Here is a 24,610-nt window from a genome sequence, read left to right as displayed (position 1 = left end):
GACTAGAGTAAAACCCTACCTCGAAATCCCCCCAAGAAGAATGTTCTGATCATAATTAATCCCAGAAAGAAAAATATATATTTAAAAATATACATATAATTTATTTTTATTTATTTATTCGAGGGAAGGATAGAAAGAGAGAGAGAGAGAATAGGTGTGCCCGGGCCTCCAGCCACTGCAAACGAACTCTAGATGCATGCACCACCTTGTGCATCTGGCTTACATGGGTCCTAGGGAATTGAACCTGGGTCCTTTGGCTTTGCAGGCAAGTGCCTTTAACTGCTAAGCCATCTCTCTAGTCCTATATAATTTAAAAAATACAGCTGGGCATGTGGCACATACCTATAATCCCATCACTGGAGAAGCAGACATAGGAAGATCAGTACAAACTCATGGCTGGTCAGGGCTACAGAGTAAGAGCTGTGCCAACAACAACAACAACAACAACAACAACAACAACAACAAAAACTAATTCTGGGCTGGAGAGATGGCTTAGCAGTTAAGCGCTTGCCTGTGAAGCCTAAGGACCCCGGTTTGAGGCTCGGTTCCCCGGGTCCCACGTTAGCCAGATGCACAAGGGGGCGCATGCGTCTGGAGTTCGTTTGCAGAGGCTGGAAGCCCTGGCGCACCCATTCTCTCTCTCTCCCTCTATCTGTCTTTCTCTCTGTATCTGTCGCTCTCAAATAAAAAAAATAAAAATAAAAATAAAGGGCTGGAGAGATGGCTTAGCGGTTAAGCGCTTGCCTGTGAAGCCTAAGGACCCCGGTTCGAGGCTCGGTTCCCCAGGTCCCACGTTAGCCAGATGCACAAGGGGGCGCACGCGTCTGGAGTTCGTTTGCAGTGGCTGGAAGCCCTGGCGCGCCCATTCTCTCTCTCTCTCCCTCTATCTGTCTTTCTCTCTATGTCTGTCGCTCTCAAATAAATAAATAAAAAATGAACAAAAAAAAATTTAAAAAAAAAATAAAAAATAAAAAAAATAAATAAAAAAAATAAAAATAAAGTTTATAAAAAAAAAACAAAAACTAATTCTACTCAAACTAATTTTTCTATCTTAAATATGGCTGGGCACTCAATGTTAAGTCAACTTTCTATTGCTTGGCTGCTCTCCTCTGCAAATAGTCATACTTTTACTATTTTCCTCAAGCTTTTAAAAACCTCATCTCTTGTAACAGCTTTATCTCTAACCTCAAAGAGAAAATAGAAGCCAACAGACATAAACTCCCTCAATGTTTAATGTCTCCATCTGTCCAACTCTAGTAACATATAAATTATATAAACACCCACCAATATCTCTCATTCTTCCATTCTCAAGATGTCTCCTCCTGCCTAAAGCCAGGTCTTCTGAGCTATGAAAAATTCTCTCTGTCTCACATACACACACATATATACAGTCACTCAGCACCATGCTCTCCTTATCATGCTGGAAATCCCCACATGGGGGTCCCCTGCAGCAACACAGGGGTATTCAGCTTGGGCTAAACACCGGATTTTAAAGACTGTTATTCTCTAAAATTTACAACTATAATCTTTAAGGTGAAATTTTCAAATGTAAATGATTCTAGTCTTTTTTTTTTTTTGGTTTTTTTGAGGTAGGGTCTCACTCTACCTCCCAGCTCCCAAGCTGACCTGGAATTCACTATGTAGTCTCAGGGTGATCTCGAACTCATGGCAACCCTCCTATCTCTGCCTCCCGAGTGCTGGGATTAAAGGTGTGTGCCACCATGACCAGCTTTGATTCTAGTCTTTATAGGAAAAAAAGTTTCACAAAAATTACATACAATTAACTTTGAGGTCCTTCATTTAGAATATTTTCTTGGGGATCTGGAGTATTGCTCAGTGGGTAGAGTGCTTGATTAGTGTGCATGAAGCCCTGGGTTCCATTCCCTGTACCACATATACCACATATGATACACTCAGAGGACATTTTCTCAAAGAGAGAGAATATGTTCTCCTAATATAATGTAATGACTATGAGAAAATATAATTTGTTTTCAGATGTTTTTTTTTCCAGGAATATGCTTCAGTATATTGCTTCCATAAAGCTTTTCCTGAAAGAAGTCAAAAATCAAGTCTCTCACATATTCACTTATTCAGCCACATCTTGACAGGGTGCTTGTTATGGAAGTGGTTAGCAGTATTACTTACATCTTCAAAGTACTGTACTACCATTCACACTAATCAAATGCCCTGTCTCGCAGCTTTACTACAAAATCAAGAAAACTTTTGTGACTCATTATGATCCCATTCAGATAAAAAGATACAATCAAGGTTTAGCATATGTAGAGGAAAAAGGCAAAATTCAAATATCCTAATGTTAGATTTAATCAAGACACTTTAATAAATAATATATTCTTCTCAAAATACACATAATTACAAATTATGGTGAGGAAAACAGAATAGAGGGAAAAGGGGTGAGAAAGAAAGGAAATAAAAAGATAAACAAGGGCTGGAGAAATGACTTAGTGGTTATAGTACTTGCCAGCAAAGCCAAAGGACCCAGGTTCAATTTCCCAGTACCCAAGTAAAGCCAGATGCAGACGATGGCTTATGATTCTGGAGTTCCTTTGCAGTGGCTAGAGGCCCTGGCACGTGCATTCTCTCTATATATCTGCTTCTTTCTCTCATAAATAAATAAATAAATAAATAAATAAAGCCAGGTGTGATAGTGCATGCCTTTAATCCTAGCCCTCAGCAGGGAGGCAGAGGTGGGAGCATCCCTGTCAGTCAAGGCCAGCCTGAGACTACATAGTAAATTCCAGGTCAACCTGAGCTAGAATGAGACTCCACCTTAAATAACAAAAAAGAAAGAAAAGAGGGAGGAAGGGAGGGAAGGAAAGAAAGAAAGAAGGAAGGAAAAAAGATAAATAGGAGCAGGCAAAAGAGAAAGATTTAACTACCACGTGTTTACATTATTTCACTGTACCCTCTCTCCCTGAGATCGTCCTGACTGATCACTCTTCAGACTATCATTTTTAAATTTAATTATCCTAGAAGAGCAACTTTAGCACAACACAATTTCCTTAAATTACAACAGGAAACAAAAAATTATATTCTAAAGACAATTATATTCATACTCAAGAGTTTCATTTTCTTTCCAGAAGCCCCCACATATTTTTTTTCCCTTTTTAAGGTAGTGTCCTGCTCCCAGGTTGACCTAATTAATTCACTATGTAGTTTCATGGTGACCTTGAGCTCATGCTGATCCCCCTTCAGCTGCCTCCCAAGTACTGGGTTTAAAGGCGTGCACCATCACACCTAGCCAGAAAATCCTTTCTTAATTTATGAAATTAGTAAAGCCACATCTCCAAAACTGAGTTCACAGCTTTTTTTTAAAATTTATTTATTTATTTATTTGAGAGCGACAGACACAGAGAGAAAGACAGGTAGAGGGAGAGAGAGAGAATGGGCGCGCCAGGGCTTCCAGCCTCTGCAAACGAACTCCAGATGCGTGCACCCCCTTGTGCATCTGGCTAAGGTGGGACATGGGGAACCGAGCCTCGAACCGGTGTCTTTAGGCTTCACAGGCAAGCGCTTAACCGCTAAGCCATCTCTCCGGCCCTTCTTTCTTTTTTTTGAAGAAGGTTCTCACTCTAGCCCAGACTAACCTGGAGTTTACTCTGTAGCCCCAGCTGGCTTCAAACTGGCAATAATTCTCTCGCATCAGTTTCCCAAGTGCTGGGTTTAAAGGTGTGTGCGGTCAACCTGGCTATTTATAATTTTTGTAAGACTGTGTTTTTATATCTATAAGCACTTTAAAAAGCCATCTCTCCAGCCCAGCTTTTTTTTTTTTTTAACTCTACTCAGTTTTGCTTTAATTATATTATGAGTAAGACTAAAAGACTAGTACTAAACAGAATGATACTCAGAGGTTAAAAATTAAAAAAAAAAAAAAGGCAGGAGAGATGGCTTGGCAGTTACAGGCACTTATTTGCAAAGCCTGGCGGGCCAGGTTCAATTCCCCAGTGCCCACATAAAGCCAGTTACACAAAATGGCACATGTGTCTGGAGTTTCTTTAAGTGGCAGGAGGTCCTGGTGCACCCGTACACATTCTCTCTCTCTCTCAAATAAATAAAAATACATTTTTGAAAACTTAAAAGGAGCTGGGCATGGTGGCATATGCCTTTAATCCCAACACTCAGGAGGCAGAGGTAGGAGGATTGCCATGAGCTCAAGGCCACCCTGAGACTACAAAGTGAATTCTAGGTCAGCCTTGGATAGAGTGAGACCCTACCTCAAAAACTTAAAAAAAAAAAAAAAAAACTTAAAATGAGGGCTGAGATGCCTTAGCAGTTAATGGCACTTGCTCGCAAAGTTTGTTGGTCCACGTTTGACTCCCTAGTACTCACATAAAACTAGATGCACAAAATGACATAGGCAATGTTGAATTTGCACTGGCAAGAGGTCATGGCATGCTTATTTCTCTCTCTCTCTCTCTCTCTCCTTGCAAATAAATAAAGAAGTGTTTTTTAAAAAAATTAAGAGGAGAGACATTAAAGTGCTTATAGATATAAAAACACAGTCTTACAAAAATTATAAATAGCCAGGTTGACCGCACACACCTTTAAACCCAGCACTTGGGAAACTGATGCGAGAGAATTATTGCCAGTTTGAAGCCAGCTGGGGCTACAGAGTAAACTCCAGGTTAGTCTGGGCTAGAGTGAGAACCTTCTTCAAAAAAAAGAAAGAAGGGCCGGAGAGATGGCTTAGCGGTTAAGCGCTTGCCTGTGAAGCCTAAAGACACCGGTTCGAGGCTCGGTTCCCCAGGTCCCACGTTAGCCAGATGCACAAGGGGGCGCACGTGTCTGGAGTTCGTTTGCAGAGGCTGGAAGCCCTGGAGCGCCCATTCTCTCTCTCTCCATCTGTCTTTCTGTGTCTGTGGCTCTCAAATAAATAAATAAATAACTTAAAAAAAAAGAAAGAAGAGAAAAGGAGAAAAGAAAAATAAAAAAGTACATACATAAATTTTTAAAAAACTTAAGTAGGAAATAAAATGTTACCATTAGCCTCGATTTTCTTTCTTATGAAATTCTCCCACTTTTATCTATATATCAGAAAAAAGTCCTTCTATTCTCTTTCAATAACATGACCTAATGATGTATTTAAACAAAGTTGAAATTATTTTTCCTTATAAAACTTTTTAAAAGAATCTTTGTGACTTATAAATAAATTTAAAGATGGAACATTCCATAGACTTGAAACTTCAGACTGATTTCACAAAGAATATGAAGTACAGAAACACTCAGTAAATTCACCCATACTTATTCTACCAATTAGGTTTTAACACTTTTAAAGACAGAATTCTATTAGTATCAGTTATAATAGAGATATGAATCACTTTTATTCCTACCTGAGAACTCCATCAACCTGGTCTTTGGTGTAGACTTTTCCACCTTCACCACTGCTCACCGTGCTGTCCTTGGTGCAGTTAGGCTTGTTTTGATCTCCACCACCTGAAGATGGTTTTCGGCAATGGGCACTACTGCCAGCAGTGCTTCCATTTTTCATAATTATTTCCAATAACGCTGTGGAAAGACAAAAGTAAACTGTCTGTGCCTATTTACATCAAGATATATGCACAAAATCTGGAGGAAAAAGCTAGCAAACATACCAACAATGCCCCAAAAGGATTTTTCTTTGGGTCATTTTCCCTCCTTCCTTTGTTCCCCTACTTTTTTGGGAGAGTGGATCTTGGTATGTAATTAAGGCTGGCCTGAAACTCAGACCGGTCTTAAGCTCTCAATTCTGCATTAGCTCCTAGTGTGTCATAGTAACTTGAAATCACCATCGTTCAAATGTACTGGTACTATGCTCTGACACTGTAGACATGGTTCAAATTATTTTAAATTAATAGATAACTTTTCTTTCCTTTTTTTTCTTCCTTTCTGCTGGTGAGGCTGGGAGGGCCTGTATGGTGGTTCGATGCAGGTGTCCCCCATAAACTCAGGTGTTCTGAATGCTAGGTTCCCAGCTGATGATTTGGGAATTAACACCTCCAGGAGGTGGTATATTGTAAGGGGCGGGCTTGTGGGTGTTACAGCCAGCTCCCTTGCTAGTGTTTGGCACACTCTCCTGTTGCTATTGTCCACCTTATGTTGGCCAAGGGGTGATGTCCACCCTCTGCTCATGTCATCGTTGTCCCCTGTCGTCATGGAGCTTCCCCTCGAGCCTGCAAGCTAAAATAAACCTCTTTTTTCCCAGAATCTGCTCTTGGTTGGGTGATTCCTACCAGGCAATGTGAACCTGACTGCAATTGCCTGTGAGGCTTGAGTCAAGACAAAGTATTGGGAGTGTGGAGAGGATTGCTCAGTGGTTAAAGGCACTTGCTTGCAAAGCCTGATGGTCCAAGTTCAATTCCCCAGTACCCACATAAAGCTAGAAGCACAAAGTGGCCCATGCATCTGGAATTCATTTGCAGTGACAAGAGGCTTGGCATGCCTGTTTTCTCTGTCTTTCAAATAAATAATTTTAAAAAAATTATTGGGCTGAGTATGCCTTTAATCCCACCACTCGGGAGGCAGAGGTTGGAAGACTGCCATGAGTTCAAGGTCAACCTGAGACTACACAGTGAATTCCACGTCAGCCTGGGTTGCTCAAAAAGCAAAAACAATGAGACTACATAGTGAATTCCACGTCAGACTGGGCTAGAGTGAGACCCTACCTCGGAAAAAAAACAAAAACAAAACAAAACAAAAAAAAAAAAAACACCTTATTGGGGGCTGGAGAGATGCCTTAGCAAAAATGGCACTTGCTTGCAAAGTCTAAAGGCCCCAGATTTGATTCCCCAGTACCCACATAAAGTTAGACAGATGCACAGAGTGGCACATGCATCTGAAGTACATTTAAAATGGCAGGAGGCTCTGGTTTGTCCTTCCCCCCCCCGCCCCACAAATCAATAAAAATATTTTAAGCAGGGCATAGTGGTGCATGCCTTTAATCCTAGCACTCGCGAGGCAGAGGCAAAAGAATCACTGTGAGTCTAAGGCCACCCTGAAACTGCATAGTGAATTCCAGGTCAGCCTGAGCTACAGAGAGACCTTACCTCCAACCACACACACACACATATATATACACACACACATATATATATGTATATATTTATTGGGACCAAGGAGGCATTTACTAACCAAAACCAGCTGTTTAGTAGGGTCTACATCAATGAGGTCAATGAAGCAATTCATAAGACATGAATGAAAACGAACAAATAGACGTGAGCCACATTTCTCATTATAAGCAAGTAAAAGAACAGACAGAAAAAATGCTAGAATGAACCCAGTATCAAGTGCTAGTCTGAAAATGGAATATGTGCGTGCACATGAGTATGCTTGTGGAAGGGTAGCTCAAGAGATAGTAGAAGGGCTGGAGACATGGCTTAGCGGTTAAGCGCTTGCCTGTAAAGCCTAAGGACCCCGGTTCGAGGCTCGGTTCCCCAGGTCCCACGTTAGCCAGATGCACAAGGGGGCGCACGCGTCTGGAGTTTGTTTGCAGAGGCTGGAAGCCCTGGCACGCCCATTCTCTCTCTCTCCCTCTATCTGTCTTTCTCTCTGTGTCTGTCTCTCTCAAATAAATAAATAAAAAATTAAAAAAAAAAGAGATAGTAGAAAAAAAAGAGAGTAGAATATTGATCAAATTACTAGTGATTAAATATAACAATGCCAACATTCAAAAGAGCCAGCTTAAAGGGACACTTATTGACTAAATTTCAACAGCAAAATAGTAAGAATGACAGGTTAAATAGGAATTTATAAATCCATCCAGATCAGTAAAACTAAATGCTAATAAATAAATGTAAAAAAAATGACAGAATTTAAAAAATCATCTTTGTAGAGCTGGGCGTGGTGGTGTACGCCTTTAATCCCAGCACTTGGGAGGCAGAGGTAGGATGATCACCATGAGTTCAAGGCCACCCTGAGACTATACAGTTAATTTCCGGTCAGCCTGGACCAGAGTGAGACCCTACCTCGAAAAACCAAAAAAAATAAAAATAAAAAAAATAAATAAATCTTTGGGGGCTAGAGAGATGGCTCTGTGGTTAAGGTACTTTCCCACAAAGCTTAATGACCTGGGTTCAATTCCCCAGTACCCACATGAAGCCAGAGGCACATAAATGCACAAGGTGGCACATGCATCTGGATTTTTTAAAATAGGCAGGCATGATGGCATAATGCCTTTGGTCCCAGCATTCAGGAGGCAGAGGTAGGAGGACTGCTGTGAGTTAAAGGCCAGCCTGGCACTACAGAGAGAGAGCCAGTTTGCCTGGGCTAGAGTGAGACTTTACCACAGGGAAAAAAAAAAAAAAAAAGTAAATAAATGGGTTTGTTTTTGTTTTGTTTTTTGCTCTGGCCCAGGCTGACCTGGAATGCATTATGTAGTTCTACAGTGGCCTCAAACTCACAGCAATCCTACCTCTGCCCTCCAAGTATTGGGATTAAAGGCACGATCCACCATGCCCGGATAATTATAATTTTTTAAAATGGGTTTTTTTTAAAGCCATCTTTTAGTCAGGCATGGTGGTATATGCCTTCAATCCCAGAACTTGGAAGGCTGAGGTAGGAGGATCACTATGAGTTCAAAGTCAGCTTGGGCTACAGTAAGATGAAAAAAAAAAGAGTAAAGTAGCCAAAAAAAAGCCATCTTTGGGGCTGGAGAGATGGCTCAGTGGTTAAAAGCACTTGTTGGTAAATCCTGACAGCTGGGATTTGATTCTCCAGTAGCCACATAAAGCTAGATGCAAAAAGTGAGGCATGTGTCTTTATGCAGTTTGTTTCCTGTGGCTGGAGGCCCTGATGTGCCCATTCTCTCCCTCTTTCTTTCTCTCTCTCTGCCTCACAGAAATAAAATAAAAAATTTTAACAAAGCTATCTTTTGGCAACCATCAGAAATTCATTCAGGAAAAAGTCATCATTACAAGTCCCATAAAGAGGTATGTCTGCTGGGGAATAGAACATTTATAAAATTCAAAACTATTTCCATACAAAATATTAATTACAGTGGGGAAAGCAGTTAGCTTTATAGAAAATTTAGAAGAAAAAAAACACCATGGTAATCACAAACTTAACTAAGAGATCAAAGTAATTTCACTAATAGGGGCAAATTCAAAATCTAGTACATCTTGGTATGCTATTCCAAGAACAAAATATCACCTCCATGATCTTTTTGCCAAAATTTCTTATGAGAAGCTACCACTCAAACCCACATCAAGAGAAATACTGTAATATAACTGGCTTATTATACAGCACATCAAAAATGACAGTCACTGTCAAAGTGGTGAGAAGGTGGAGTGTTTGGCACTGAGACATCTCTGTCAGACTGTCCAAGGCCCAGGAGCCACTGCAGAAGACATAGAATGTAAGAGCCAAAGGAAGGAGAGGACTGTTTATTATATTGTCTTCCAGAAGTGGCCTTGACACTCATGACCTCACAGGGGCCAATGCTACCTACATAGTAGTTTTCCTCCTGTATAATAGGAGGAGGGAAAACAGATGGCATCAAAATAGAAGTGACTAGTTGGAAAGAAGGGATTCAGTGGAGGGAGGATTCAAGCAGGGGGAAGGAAAGGTGTTGGTAGAGGATAATTAGTATGATATATTATCTGTGTGTATAGAGGTTGTCAATAAAAAGTTTCTAGGGCTGGAGAGATGGCTTAGTGGTTCAGGCACTTGCCTGCAAAGCCAAAGGACCCAAGTTTGATTCCCTAGAACCCATGTAAGCCAGATGTACAAGGTGGTACATGCATCTGGAGTTTGTTTGCAAAGGTGGAAGGCCCTGACATGGCCCATTCTCTCTCTGCCTCTTTCTCTCTCTCAAGTAAATAAATATTAAAAAAGAAAAAAGTAATTACTGATCCTTGTTAAAAAATAAGTTTTTAAGCCAGGCATGATGGCACACGCCTTTGATCCCAGCACTCGGGAGGCAGAGGTAGGAGGATCGCCATGAGTTCAAGGCCACCCTGAGACTCCATAGTGAATTCCAGGTCAGCCTGGGCTAGAGTGAGAACCTACCTTGAAAAACCAAAATAAATAAATAAATATATAAATACATTTTTAGGATCGCTGAGAGTTCAAGGCCACCCTCAGGCTACATAGTGAATTCCAGGTCAGCTCGAGCTAGCATGAGACCCTACCTCAGAAAACTGAAAACAATAATAATCATAGTAAGTTTTTAAAAATCTCAAGTCAGCTGAGCATGGTGACACACACTTTTAATTCCAGCATTCAGTAGGTTGAGGTAGGACTGCCAAGAGTTCAAAACCAGCCTGGGCTACAGTAAGTTCCTACCTACCTCAAAAGTTGAAAAAAAAAAAAAGCCGAACACAAGACACAAAAACTAAGATGATGTCTGGAAAATAAAACAACATGTTAAAAAAAAAAAAAGACATGTGCCCTTTTTTTTTTATTTTTTATTTTTTGAGGTAGGGTCTTACTCTGGCCCAGGCTAACCTGGAATTCACTATGTAGTCTCCAGGTGGCCTCAAACTCACGGCGATCCTCCTACCTCTGCCTCCTGAGAGCTGGGATTAAAGGTGTGCGTTGCCACGCCCAGCCTGCCTTAAAAAAAAAAAAAGACAAAAGGGCTACAATGGAGAGCACTAGCAGAAATTCAACAAGATGCATGAACTAATGTCCTAAATTTGATGGCTACAATGTGGTTATGAAAGTCCTTGTCTTATTTAACATATATAGAACTAAGTAGTATTAGGATATCATGCCTATAACAGTTTTTTTTTTTTTTTTTAAATTTGAGAGCCACAGACACAGAAAGACAGATAGAGGGAGAGACAGAGAATGGGCGCGCCAGGGATTCCAGCCTCTGCAAACGAACTCCAGACGCATGCGCCCCCTTGAGCATCTGGCTAACATGGGACCTGGGGAACCAAGCCTCGAACCGGAGTCCTTAGGCTTCACAGGCAAGCACTTAGCCACTAAGCCATCTCTCCAGCCTGCCCTTTTTTGTGTGTGAACTGATTAAGAATTGTTATAAGGGCTGGAGAGATGGCTTAGTGGTTAAGCGCTTGCCTGTGAAGCCTAAGGACCCTGGTTCAAGGCTCAATTCCCTAGGACCCACGTTAGCCAGATGCACAGGGGGCGCATCTGGAGTTCGTTTGCAGTGGCTGAAGGCCCTGGCATGTCCATTCTCTCTATCTGTCTCTTTCTCTCTGTGTGTTTGTCACTCTCAAATAAATAAATAAAAATAAGCTATACACACATATATTATAGATATCTATAATATATACATCTATAATACATACATTATATATATATTATATATATACATATATATATATAATATATATATATAAAATGTATCTATAATATATATATATAACAAACTGGCTGGGGGTGGTAACACAGACCTTTAATCCCAGCACTCAAGAGGCAGAGGTAGGATGGTTGTAAATTCAAGGCTATACTGAAACTAACTACACAGTGAATGAATTCTAGGTCAGCCTGAGCTAAAACGAGACCCCACCTAAAAAAAAAAGAACAAACTGTTCACATGTGGAGAAGGGTGAAGAAAATAGGATGGTGAATATGATAATGTGGGATTTTTTTTTAATTGAAGCCAAAGTTAAATGCACATAGGATTTATAGCATTCTTTATATGAAGTCGGCAATATTTCTATAGTCACAACTGCTTAACAATAGGAATAGGTGTCCTGAGAAGTGTTATTAGGCTATTTCATCATTGTGAGAACATAGAGTACATTTACACAAACAAAAATAGCCACATTAGGGCTGGAAAAATTGCTTAGGGTTTAAGGTACTTACCTGTGAAGCCTAAGGACCTATGTTCAACTCTCCAGATCCAATGTAAGCCAGACATACAAGGTGACAAAAGTGTGCAAGGTTACACATGAGCACAAGATGGTGCATGCATCTGGACCTCAACTGCAATGGCTAGAGACTCTGATGTGCCAAATTCTCTCTCTCTCACTTATTAAAAAAGAAAGAAAAAAGAAAAAAAACAAAGGAAAGAAATAGCCATATTATTGGGTGATAAAATCTTTTTTTTAAAAAATATTTTTTGTTAATTTTATTTACTTATCTGAGAGTGACAGAGAGGGAGAGAGAGACAGATAGAGAATGGGCGCGCCAGGGCTTCCAGCCTCTGCAAACGAACTCCAGACACGTGCGCCCCCTTGTGCATCTGGCTAACATGGGTCCTGGGGAATCGAGCCTCAAACCAGGGTCCTTAGGCTTCACAGGCAAGCGCTTAACCACTAAGCCATCTCTCTATCCCGGGTGATAAAATCTTAAGGAACCACCACTGTACACACAGTCCTTCACTGACTAAAAGACAGTTTTGTACAAAATAAAAATGGAAAAAAGAAAAGAATATACATAAAAAATTTTAAGCTGTTTACTAATCATACAAGTGGATTAGAACTGATAATATCACTCTGAATCTATTATGTACATAAGACAGCATGCCCCAACCCAAAACAAATAAAAGCTTTAGAAAATATATTTTAAAAAAGACTATTCGAAACTGTGGTAATCTGAATACGTGACCCCCATAGACTCAGGGGTTTTTTGTTTGTTTGTTTTTGTTTTGTTTTTCGAAGTAGGGTCTCACTCTGGCCTAGGCTGACCTGGAATTCACTATGTAGTCTCAGGGTGGCCTTGAACTCACAGTGATCCTGAGTGCTGGGATTAACGGCATGTGCCACCATGCCTGGCTCATAGACTCAGGTGTTTTATTAAAGGTTGTAATTCTGGTCTCCAGAGGCCTGGTTGGAGGAGGTGTCACTGGGGGTGGATCGGGGGTTCAGCTCTAGGCAGTGTCTGGGGTGGATCAGATTCCAGCAGGAAGGTCTGAGCTTAGGGGTCCTGCTTGCTGCAGTTCCCTGCTGCTTGTTGTAAGTTTTGTGCTTGTTGGTGTTCACTGACATGAACTTCAAGACCAGCACAGTTATGGAGGAAGGGATATTTATTGAAGCTTACAAATCCAGGGAAGTTCCATAATGGCAGAAGAGGCGGGCCTGCCTTCAGAGGTCTAAGCAGGGAGAGAGAGAGAAGCACAAGCCTAAAAGCCAAAAGCTACACAGCATAGCACAGCACACTTCAGGAACTCCAGTTAGGCATACTTTGCATATCTTTAGATTGAAATCTCAAACCACCACCACACCTTAAGATCTGCCCAGTAACACCACCTCCAGCCAGGTGGCTGCAGATGCAAAGTACAAACTAATAAAATACAGAATATATTGGGGGGCATATATTCAAACTACCACACTGGTTATGGCTTTTCTCTGCTTGCATGTATGGAAGCAGCTTCTTCTGACACTGATGGAACTTGCCCCAGATCTGTAAGCTTGAGATAAATACCTTCCTCCCCTAAACTGTGCCGATTTGGATGTTCACCCCAGCAAAGTGGAGCTGACTACAACAGATGTTTCTATAAGGCTCAGAAACCTTTGTAAAGGGGTTGCCACTGGGCAATGATCTAAAAACTACTAACAACTAGCTATTTAGGGAGATAAGAACCCAGTTCCTAAAAAACTACAAAAGCTGGGCTGGGAAATTTCTCAGTGGTTACAGGCACTTGCTTGCAAAGCCTACCAGCTTTTGGTTTGATTCTCCGGTACCCATGTAAAGTCAGATGTACAAAGCAGCACATGTTTGGAGCTCATTTGCACCAGCAAGAGGCCCTGCCATGCCCATACTTTCCTCCTTAAGGAAATAAATAAATAAACTTTTAAGGGGCTGGAGAGGTGGCTTATCAGTTAAGGTACTAGCCTAGGAAGCCTAAAGACCCAGGTTCGATTCCCCAGTACCAACATAAGACAGATGCACAAGGTGACACATGCATCTGGAGTTCGTTCGTAGTGGCTAGAGGCCCTGGCAAGCCCATTCTCTCTATCTCTCTGTCTGTCTGTCTCTCTTTCTATCTTTCTGCTTACAAATGATTAAATGAAATATACTTTTTTAAAAATTCAGCCAGAGCGGGACGAGGTAGCTCATGCCTTTAATCCTAGCACTCGGGAGGCAGAGGAAGGAGGATCGTCATGAGTTCGAGGCCATCCTGAGTCTACATAGTGAATTCCAGGCCAGCCTGGGCTAGAGTGAGATCCTACCTCAATAAAGAGAAGAGCTGGAGAGATGGTTTAGCAGTTAAGGCACTTGCCTGTGAAGCCTAAGAATGCTTGTTGGAATCTCCAGATCCCACATAGCCAGATGCACACAAGTGCTCAATGTCACACATGCATACAAGGGGGCACATGCATCTGGAGTTAGTTCACAGCGGCTAAAAGGCCCTGCTGTGTCCATTTTCTCTATCTATCAAAACTATAAAAAAAAAATACCAAAGAAAAGAAAATTTAAAAAATTATTTTTTAAAAGGCCTGGAAAGATGGTTCAGCAGGTTAAAGGCATTTGCTTGCAATGCCTAATGGCCTGGATTCAATTCCTCAGTACCCACATAAAGCCAGATGCACAAAGTGGTATATGTATCTAGAGTTTATTTGCAGTGGTTAGGGGTCTTGGCACAGTCATATTCATATTATCTCTCTCTCTCTCTCTCTGTTTGCAAATAAATAAATAAATAAATAAATAAATAAATAATTTTAAGTAAATTTTTTAAAAAGTTGTGGAGTGCCAGGCATTGCAAAGCCTTCCAGTCCAGGTTTAATTCCCCAGTACTCACATAAAGCCAGACATACAAAATGGCACATATGTCTATTTGCAGAGACCAGCATGCCCATATACTTTTGTCTCTCCACACAAATAACTAAAAAACTTTTTTTGTTGTTGTTTTTTCAGTTTTCTGAGGCAGGGTCTCACAGTAGCTCAGGCTGACCTGGAAGTCACTATGTAGTCTCAGGGTGGCCTCAAACTCTCGGCGATCCTCCTACCTCTGCCTCCCGAGTGCTAGGATTAAAGGCATGTGCCACCATGACCGGCGAAAAAACATATTTTTAAAACAGTTATGGAGCTGGGCATGGTGGCACATGCCTTTACTCCCAACATTCAGGAGGCAGAGGTAGGAAGATTGCTGTGAGTTTCATGCCAGCTTGAGACTATAGTGAATTCCAGATGGGCTAGAATGAAAACCTCAAAAAACCAAAAGAAAAAAGAAAGAAAGAAGCCTGGTGTGGTGGGCACACCTTTAATCCCAGCACTCAGGAGGCAGAGGTAGGAGGATTGCCTTGAGTTCAAAGCCACCCTGAGACTCCATAGTGAATTCCAGGTCAGCTTGGGCTACAGTGAGACCCTACCTCAAAAAACAAAACAAAATAAAACAAAAAAAAAAAAGAAAGAAAGAATTGTTGTATTAGCAACTCTAGGGTACCACACAAGTATTTTTGCCATAGTAATACTACATGATACTCTGAAGTTGAAATGTTTCCTCTCCCAAGATGTTTTCAAAGCTGGGTACTAGTCTCCAGCTATTTTGGAAGGTTCTAGAAACTTTGACATGAGGTCACTGGGGGTAGATTCTTGGGGGAAAGCAGTGTATATTATCCTTGGTACCTCAAAGTTGACTCTCTGTTTCTTGACCTGCTATAATGCGAACTGGTCTGCTATGCCATGCCCTCCCTTCCATGACAGACTAAGCCCTCTGAAACTGTAAGCCAAAATGAGAGAGCTAGAGTGGTAGTATATGTCTATAACGCTAGCACTTGGGAGCTAAAGGCAGGAGGATCAGGAGTTCAAAGCCATTCTTACCTACATAATGAGTCTAAGGCCAGGCCTGGACTATGATGAGTCTCTTAAAAGAAAGGAAGAGCCGGGCGTGGTGGTGCACGCCTTTAATCCCAGCACTCGGGAGGCAGAGGTAGGAGGATCGCCCTGAGTTCAAGGCCACCCTGAGACTACAGAGTTAATTACAGGTCAGCCTGGACCAGAGTGAGACCCTACCTCGAAAAACCAAAAAAATAAAATAAATAAATAAATAAATAAAAGCAAGAAAGGGAAGAAGGGAACAAAGAAGAAAGGAAGGGAGAAAGGGAAAGAAGTAGGGAGGGGAAAGAAAAGAGAAAAGGAGAAAGAGAAAACAAACAATAAAAGAAGGTGGATAAGAACTGAGTCAGTGGCAGATTCCCCCAAATACTTAAATCCTCCTCTAGAATGCCCACTCCATGAAAATGAGGACCTCATCACCACTAATCCCCAAGTCCTAGACTGCTGCTTGGCACAGAGAAATAGGTCTTCAGTAAATATCTGTTAAATAAATCTCTACTTTATAGATGAAGAGATTGAGCCTTGGGAATATTAAGATATTAATATATTAAGATATATATCCAAGGCACACCACTACTCAAACAATGTTTTTTTCCTTTAAGTCTAACACCTGAACTTGTTTAAACTACAGAATTGGAAATCACTCTCTAATAATTCAAGGATATAGAAATAACTGCATTGAATGCATTGCTGTACTCATCACCAAAATTTAATTAAGCCAATTAGGAGAAGAATGGAATTGTCTTTAAAGGAACAGGTTTGATATTACTCCAGATGTACAATGCTGGTTTTACAAAAAACTTATTATTTTAAGTGAAACAAAAGGATAGAATTTTCAACTTTGTATTAAATACAAAAGCTGAAAGAAAACAAAAAGAATTGTTAATTGATATTGTACAGATAGCACATATAGATTATCCACTCCTTTAAACTCACTAATTCCTTAAGTCAAATGCGGAATGACCTTTGATGAGGCTTTATGCCATCATTTTATTCAAATCACTAGTGGATTCTTTAAAAGAATAAAAAATCACTTTTCTCTTGAGAAATTTAAATTAACTGCTTTATCCACCAACTACTGTGAAAAAACTAAAACAGCAATGCACAACCAGGATTGGTGCCCATCTGTAAACCCAATACTGAATAAGTTGATATAGGAGGACTGTTGTAAACTGGAGGGTAGCCTGGGGTACAGAGTTCCAGGTCAGCCTGGGCTAGAGTGAGACCAAGCAAGGTAAACACAGCAGGAGAACAGTTGAGACTCAATCCTTCTAACCAAGTCCAAACTACATCAAGAATAAAACCCACCAAACTTTGTAACCATACCATGAACATTTGAAATGCCTACTGATCAACAAGTTCACTGCGATATGCACAATCAAGTAATATTCTGAATAAAAACATAGACAGCAATAAAGTCCTAGATGCATTTGGAGATCAAGAACTTTTTCAAGGAAAACTCAACAATTTGTTAAAATGTTTATCAATCAGACTTCTTTATGATCTGTCAGGAATATATATATATATATATATATATATATATATATATATATATATATATATAATTTTATTGTATTTTATTTATTTTGGGGGGCTTTTCAAGGTAGGGTCTTGCTCTAGCCCACGCTAACCTGGAATTCACTATGTAGTCTCAGGTTGGCCTTGAACTCAAAGCGATCCTCCTACCTCTGCCTCCCAAGTACTGGGATTAAAGGTATGCACCACCACGCCTGGCAGGAATAAATTTTTATGACAGAAATCCTGGAATTTAACTAGAATTTAATTTCATGGCTTTCCATTTCTTGTAGGGTAAGAGTAATAGAAATCAAAATGTAGCATTTTCTTTTGCCTTACTATTGGCACATCCAGAAGAATATTCCTAAATTTTTTAGTTTGGTGGTAGTCTAGAGTAGGTGAAAATTGGGGACACAATTCCATTCAATCAACTCTAATTTCCTTCTATACAAAATCTCCCCACCCCCACCCCCGCGGAGGTAGGGTCTTGCTCTAGCACAGGCCAACCTGATACTCACTCTGTAGTTCGAGGCTGGCCTAGAATTTAGTAATCCTTTTATCTCTGCCTCCCATCGGCTGGGATTAAAGGTGTGTGCTACCATGCCTAGCTTTTTTTCAAGGTGGGTTTTCACTCTAACCCAAGCTGATCTGGAATTCAGTGTGTAGTCTCAGGGTGGCCTCAAACTCACTGCAATCATCCTACCTCTCTGCCTTCTGGGTGGGATTAAAGGCATGCAAACAACAATCTTTATTTTCAAGCCAAGACAGAATGGGTGCACCAGAGCCAAACGCCGAACACATGCACAACATCTGGTTTACTTAGCTACTGGGGGTGGAACCCAGGCCACCAGGCATCGCAAGCTAAAGTTAAAGGTGTTGCCTGTAACCACTGAGCAATCTCTCCAGCCCCAACATCTTTATCAAGGTCTTCGCAAATGATCTGAATCTTTCCTTACCCCAAATTTTAAAATTATTCTCAAAAACATCTTCTTAAAATATTTGCACATAGTTTTATTTCAGGTCACATCAACCCTGTGATGACATCTTGATATTAGTAAAGCTTAGAAAAACTAAGTCACTTGTCCCTGGTTACAAAGATGTTAGACACAGGCTGCAAAAGAACCATTTTTGGACAACCCACAAAAAATTACATACTGCAATATAATGCATCAGTAGCACTGACTTTCGCTCTCACCTTTAATTTTTGCTGGGTTCAGGTCTTTTAAGAGCAAGAGTGGAGCTATGCTTTCAGTTTACAGCATCCTTTGGAAGAATGGTTCAAACTGCTTACATGCTAGAAGTGTGTCAGCCCAAGCCTAAATCTAGGCAGGTTTAAAAAATTATCAGATCCTCACACTTGTAAATAGAGAGCAGGGCTAGAGAGAAGGCTTAGTGGCTAAGGTACTTGCCTGCAAAGCCAAAGGACCCTGAGACCTATATAAGTCAGGTGCACAAAGTGGCACATGAGTCTGGAGGTCATTTGCAGTGGCAGGAGGCCCTGGAGTGCCCATTATCTCCCTCCCTCCCACACCTGCCTTTCTGTCTCTTTCTCAAATAAATAAATTAAAAAAAAAATAGAAATGAGAGCAAAATAAATTGAATGCTTATTGTTAAATAATTTACATGTATGATGCACATAATCCTCAGAGTACCACAAGATCAGCACATTGTTCCCACTGTCCAGATAAAAAAAGGCAAAAACTAGAGTCATTGAACTTGACCAAGACTACAAATTACTTGGTGAAGGGCCAGGCTTCAAAAGTTGCTACTTTGTCTAGAGTACCTACTAGTTTAAAGTTAGAACTGTCCCTCCTGGATTTGATGGTAATTAATTACAATTACATATGCATACAGTAGAGAGGACATAAAAATAATTCAGTCAAGAGCTTCTTGGCAAAAGCAGCAACAGCACAGGCAACACAGCAGGAAAAACGATGATAAATCTTTCATGAAATTCTAAAATCCCTAAAGAGCCAAGGACACCATCTATGGGGACACAGCCCACAGAATGAACAAAAAGATGTCCAAACCATAAGGATATAATATATAAAGAATGCCTACAACCCATTATCAACAATAAAATAGCCTGATTTTTAAATGAGCAAAAAACTTGACATTTCTCCACAGATAAGTTACAAATGGCTATAAACACTTTCAAGAAAAAAGTTCAGTATCATCATGGAAATGCAATTAAATCCATAATGAAACTTCACCAAATACTCATTAGGATAGCTACTTTCAAAGCAAACAAAAACCAGGAAACTTGTGTAGGGAGAGGATGCTGGGAAGCTGTGTATACTGTCATGGGAATATAAAATACAGCAGCTATGGAAAAACTGTAGCAATCCCTCAAAAATTAAAATATTAGCTCAAGACCCAGTAATCCCACTTCTCAGTTAATACCCAGAATTGAAAGTAGACTCTTTGGGCATCCATGTTTGTATGTTATTCCCAATAGCCAAGAGGTGGAAAGAAACCAAATATCCACTGACAAATGAATGAATAAGGAAACTGTGAGGTGTATGTGTGTGCATATGTGTATGCACAATGGAATACCACTCAGCATTTAAAATCGAGAAATGTTGTCATGTTGTGTGGATGAAACTTGAGGACGTTATAGTTAGGTTAAATGAGGTGATCACAGAAAGATAGTGTACGGTTTGGTAAGTTCACTTAGATCAATTAACTAAGAAGTAAATCCACAGAAACTTAAAGCAATTTATGATGGCTTCCAGAGCACCGGAGAGAGTTAGTGAGGGGAGCTGTTTCACAGGTCCAGTTTCCACATAAGATGGAAAAAGTACTTAAGAGCCCTTGCATAACAATGTAATACTTCTTACACCTAAACTGTACACCTAAAAATGACTGATGGTAAATTTTATACTGAGATTTTTACAATTATAAGAACTATCTTTTTCCTTTACTGTTTTCCTGTCTTAATACAGTGTCCAATGCTAAAGCAGAGGATAGGGCGAAAAGCAAAGATAAACGGATTCAACAAAACAAAACAAAATTAAGAAAACCAAGTAAAGCAGGGAACATATTTATTAACTTGTAGAAATTTCTTCTTAACCTGTAAATGCTTTAAAATGTTATCCTATTGGCATAAAAATAGAGTGTAGAAGTTAAAGGCTTTTTGGGTTTGAAAATTAAGACTACATTTTGACTTTACATCTTACTGTATGACCTTGGGTAAGATATTTTCATTCATTCATTCCATTCCCTCATTCATTCACCCAAGTCTTTTCTCATGGGGAATAGATGAAGCAGTTCACATAACATTCTAAGAACAAGTCTTGTCACTTTGCGAAGTGTTTATGTTGGTCATATTGCCTTGAAGCCAGAAGGTAGGACAATGAATAAGGTGAATTCAATTTATGAAGTCCAGTACCCTAATCCTTAATAGATTTAGCTAATTTGTGGCTACTCATGGTGTTATCAAAAGAGGTAACTATTTAGCACATCATTAGTAACTAACTCTTCACTACTCCAGTCAAATGCGTGGTCTGGTCTTGTAAAGGAAAAGCAGTGTCATCTAAGGTATTCGAACATGTTTGCTTTGAGAACAGTCTACAGAAGCGGCGATGGTGGAGCCCCAGCTTAGCCCCTCGAGTTCCCGGTGGCTCTCACTTCGTCAGGGCCTAGGTATTACTGGGGGTGAGGATGCAGAGGGAGAGGGCCACTTCGCCCAGCACCCACATCCACAGCCCCAGACTGGTAGGACGGAAGCCGACGAGTGTCCACGCGCCCGCCCGCCCGCCGGGCAGGATGCGGCCGGGCACAGGCCCCGCGGGCGGGCGGGCGGGCGCAGCGCGAGGGCGAGGGGCGGCGGGAGAGGGGCTGAGGTCTCACCGCGGGCCGAGGGCAGCGGGTACAGCTTCTCGGCCTTCTGCAGGAAGCGCTGGGCCTTCTCCCGGTTGCCGGCGTTCAGGGCCTCGCGGGCGATCTCCACACATTTCTCCGCCTCGTCGCGGTTGCCCTCCATGGCTCTCGCCTCCTTCCGTTTCCTCCGCTGGCGCTGCTGGGGGAACCCGCCGCCGCGGCGGAGGAGGCGAGGCCGGCCCGGGCGGGGGCGGGGGCGTGCGGCGGCGAGCGGGGAGGAGCGCAGGGACCGCGGCGGCGGCGGCCCGGGGACGGGCGGGCCTCGCGGCTCCGCCTCCTCGCGGCCTCCCCGCCCCCCGCGGGCCGCCCGGCCTGCACGCAGGCTCGCAGCCGCCGCGGTGGGCCGGGGCTCGGTGGGGCGGCCCCGCGGGCGTGGAGACGCCGGCCCGCCGGACCCCGCCTGCCGCCCTGCCGGGGCGGGGCCTGGGCACCCTCGTTTTCAGGAAAGTCAGGTGAGGAGCCGTGCGCGCCGGGAACAGGCTCTTCCGGCTCGCGTCAGAGCGCAGCGCCCGCCACCCTCGCCCTGGGGGCTTTTCCTGCACTCCTCGCACCAAACCCCTCTCAACAGCTACCCAAGGGCTTAACCTGTTCTTGAATTATTCGGGTCAGCTGTAATCCTGGGAAGCTCAAACAAGACAGGGCTGCTGGCTTTCATTTTTCTATTAAAGTTAACACGTGATGGTCTCTGGTGAGGGGAAGGGCACGAACGGATTAAGTTTTTGAAGCGAACTTGCCTCACTGTCAACCCAACCTCAGGGCACCAATTTTTACACGGTATTCGAAGAGTCATTCATTACCTAAAAGCACTTTCAAAGAAATCTCGATTATTTTCTAAGAAAGTCATCCCATTAATTATCATTGTAGACCAAAAGCATTTACTGACACTCAGGAAGCACTCTAAATTCAAACTCATTCTGTGGAAGCACCTTAACTATGTATACTTAATACAGTACTGTCACAATACACAAGCGTGGCCAGTCTACATTATCACTTGTTCAATTACTAAGAACGTATTTGTTGCAAGACGAGATCTTCAAAATACATTTCAATAAAGCAGGTTTAAAACAACTCGTTTGGGATATGACCTTTATTGAGCTTATCCACCAGAGTGGAAATAATGTCTGTACAAAACCAAATGTTTGTTACTATAACTTCTGCATCACAATTAAAATCCAAACAGTTTTTTAAAAACAGTCAACTCAATCAAAACCCACTACTTCAGAATCAATAGCTTCTTTGAAGCCACAGTAACACTTAAATATGGTTAAGACTCGAATGCAGAAATTTGGTTGGTTGAAAAGCTAATTAAGCTTCCAACTTGCTCAAATAGAATTACAAAAAGGCAAAATTGTGTTTTTCACAGAGATACAGTCCACTGGAATCACCAACACTGGACAGCTGTTAATAGTATTTAGAGTCCTGAGATAATGAGGAATCCAGGCATCCTTTAGACAGTCTTCTGTTGTCCTTTCTTCCCAATGAGAGATTTGTGGATGTGTGGAATGACACCTGAAAGACAGGGATTAATTCATTCTTTTTTTGCAGCAGTAAATGGAAACCAAGGCAGCGTTGCTCAGTTTGGAAACATTAAAAACAAGGTTCAATTATGAATTAGAAAATTGCGTTAAATAAATTTCATTAGACTACCATAATACACTTATGTCCTATTCTAAACTACTAAAAATTTCTTCTAAGGGAATACAATTTTCCTACATACCACCACCAGCAATTGTAGCCTTGATCAGAGAGTCCAATTCTTCATCTCCACGAATAGCAAGTTGCAAGTGACGTGGGGTGATACGTTTTACCTTCAAGTCTTTTGAGGCATTTCCTGCCAATTCAAGTACCTGAAAGGCAAAATCTAATCAATCTTCCACCTTTCCTTCAGCCAAGATCAAAGGCGACTCAAACCTCAAGGAGGACCCTTCTACCCGAAAGGCAAGTTATGCATGAGGCATTCAAGAACACGCAGTCCCATTTCCAGGAGCAGGGACCTCAAGCAGAGGGACCCCTGACTGACCAGGAGCTCCCCCTAGCGCTCAGGGCCGTCGAGTTTCTTGCATCACTTTCCTCCTTCCCTCTTTCCCCGCCCCCCCCCCAGCCTCTCCAGATCACAGGCAGACGGTCGGTCCCTGCTTACCTCTGCGGTGAGGTACTCCAGGATGGCAGCGCTGTACACAGCGGCAGTCGCGCCCACACGTCCATGGCTGGTTGTCCTAGATTTCAGGTGTCGATGGATACGGCCCACAGGGAACTTAATTTTAAAGCACACAAACACGAAAGCACAAAGGTGAGAAATTCTAAGATGGGAAAATAAATCCGCGCCACAGCAAGGAGCATGGACTTTGGTGCAGCAAGAGGCCCTGGCATCTGTGTACACACGTGATTGGCGTCCCCCCACCCCCAGTAATCTCCTATCGACACATCACCCACGCAAAGATGAACGGCCATCTCCGGCGATGAGAAGCAAGCAAGGGGGTGCAGAGATAAAAGGCCACCATTCGCACACTGCCTGCAGCAGCCTACCCACCTACCTGCAAGCCGGCTCGCTGCGAGCGGGAAACCGCCTTTGTCTTGGCCTTTCCGGAGTCCTTTCCAGCTTTGCCACCAGCCTGCGGCGCGCCGACGCCCGCGAGCGGAGGAACCGAGGAGATAGAATTACCAGGGCGGCGCGCGGCACCCCTCCCCCACCGCGGCCGCGCGTACCCGCGCCCCGCCGGGGTCTCCGGCCCCGCCGCGCGCCCAGGGCGACCCCGCCCGCCGGGCCCCGCCGCGCGCCTCCGCGGCCGCGCGCCCGCTCGCCCTCCCTCCCGCCGGCCGGCCGGCCCCCGGCGGCGCCGCGCGCGCCACCCAACCGTCGCCGCCCGCCGGCAGATTCGAGGCTGCTCCGCTCCCCGCCAACAAAACACCTCCCTCCGCGCCTCCAGATCCCGTCTCCGCACGTTCCTAACCGTCGCCGCCTCGCCCCCCCCCCATCTCCCTAGGTAACGGCCTTCCTCCCACCCGCAAAAAAAAAAAACAACACCCCACGCAGTCACCCAGCGCCTCCACCAAGTTTACCATCTCCAAGTGCGCTGAAGCTCACACAAGCAAGGGAGAGAAGAGGCTAAGTCAGTGAGACGGCGAGATTCACAACACCTACTCCCTCCTCGCACCGCGATTCAAACTGCGCTGTCTCCCGCCTTCCCCGCTCCCTTTATACTGCAGAATGTTCCCTCATCCGGGAACTCGGCTCGCTCATCCCACCAATGGCTGCCGCCCGCCTTCGGGATGCGTCCTTGAGACTTCAGCCAATGAGCAAGCGAAGAAAAGGGCGGCGGGGCGGGCGCTTCCCATCTCGAGCCCCGATTGGGCCCTGTGCAGGAGGTTGGGGGAGGCGGAGGGATTGGAACGGGAGGGAGAAGAAGGGCACAGCGGAGGGAGGGAAGAAACAGAGCGAGCTGTGGTGTGCTGCACTGTGCTGCGCTGCACTGTGCTGCGCTGCAGGCGCCGAGGACCGCCGGGGTCACGTGCCGCGGAGGAGGAGCTGACA

At 42.9% G+C, this 24,610-nt stretch overlaps 2 protein-coding genes across 3 annotated transcripts in view; both read right to left on the bottom strand.

Annotated features, from left to right (window-relative positions):
* The window catches only part of Dnajb14 (DnaJ heat shock protein family (Hsp40) member B14), a 53,365-nt gene extending 32,124 nt beyond the window's left edge, over nucleotides 1–21,241 (bottom strand). The window contains exons 1-2 of one of the 2 annotated variants that reach the window (XM_045144036.1): nucleotides 21,049–21,241; nucleotides 5,349–5,523 (exon numbers count right to left, since the gene is read on the bottom strand). In XM_045144036.1, the coding sequence (XP_044999971.1) occupies nucleotides 5,349–5,523; nucleotides 21,049–21,181 (308 nt within the window). In that variant the 5' untranslated portion in view covers nucleotides 21,182–21,241. The remainder of the gene's footprint in view (nucleotides 1–5,348; nucleotides 5,524–21,048) is intronic. The other variant, XM_045144037.1, reaches the window with a different exon arrangement.
* Nucleotides 21,242–22,147: 906 nt separating this feature from the next.
* Nucleotides 22,148–24,294, bottom strand: LOC101593524 (histone H2A.Z). Its single transcript, XM_004661643.2, has 5 exons — nucleotides 24,139–24,294; nucleotides 23,613–23,690; nucleotides 23,219–23,332; nucleotides 22,796–22,925; nucleotides 22,148–22,587 (listed from the first exon to the last, which is right to left on the bottom strand). The coding sequence occupies exons 1-5, from the start codon at nucleotides 24,139–24,141 to the stop codon at nucleotides 22,526–22,528; spliced, it is 387 nt and encodes a 128-aa protein (XP_004661700.1). The 5' UTR covers nucleotides 24,142–24,294; the 3' UTR covers nucleotides 22,148–22,525.
* Nucleotides 24,295–24,610: the final 316 nt, after the last annotated feature.

This window comes from Jaculus jaculus, chromosome 2 (assembly GCF_020740685.1).
Source record: "Jaculus jaculus isolate mJacJac1 chromosome 2, mJacJac1.mat.Y.cur, whole genome shotgun sequence".
Lineage (NCBI taxonomy): Eukaryota > Metazoa > Chordata > Mammalia > Rodentia > Dipodidae > Jaculus > Jaculus jaculus.
The sequence above is the reverse complement of the archived record's forward strand: the minus strand, read 5'-3'. Positions and strand labels throughout refer to the sequence as shown.

Bases quoted from the DNA above. Each gene is read 5' to 3' on its own strand.
- LOC101593524 (XM_004661643.2), bottom strand. The intron at 23,333-23,612 runs GTAGGTGGGTAG...TTTAAAATTAAG, and splicing joins CGCAGCGAGCCGGCTTGCAG to TTCCCTGTGGGCCGTATCCA. The intron at 22,588-22,795 runs GTATGTAGGAAA...CCTGTCTTTCAG, and splicing joins GGCTACAATTGCTGGTGGTG to GTGTCATTCCACACATCCAC.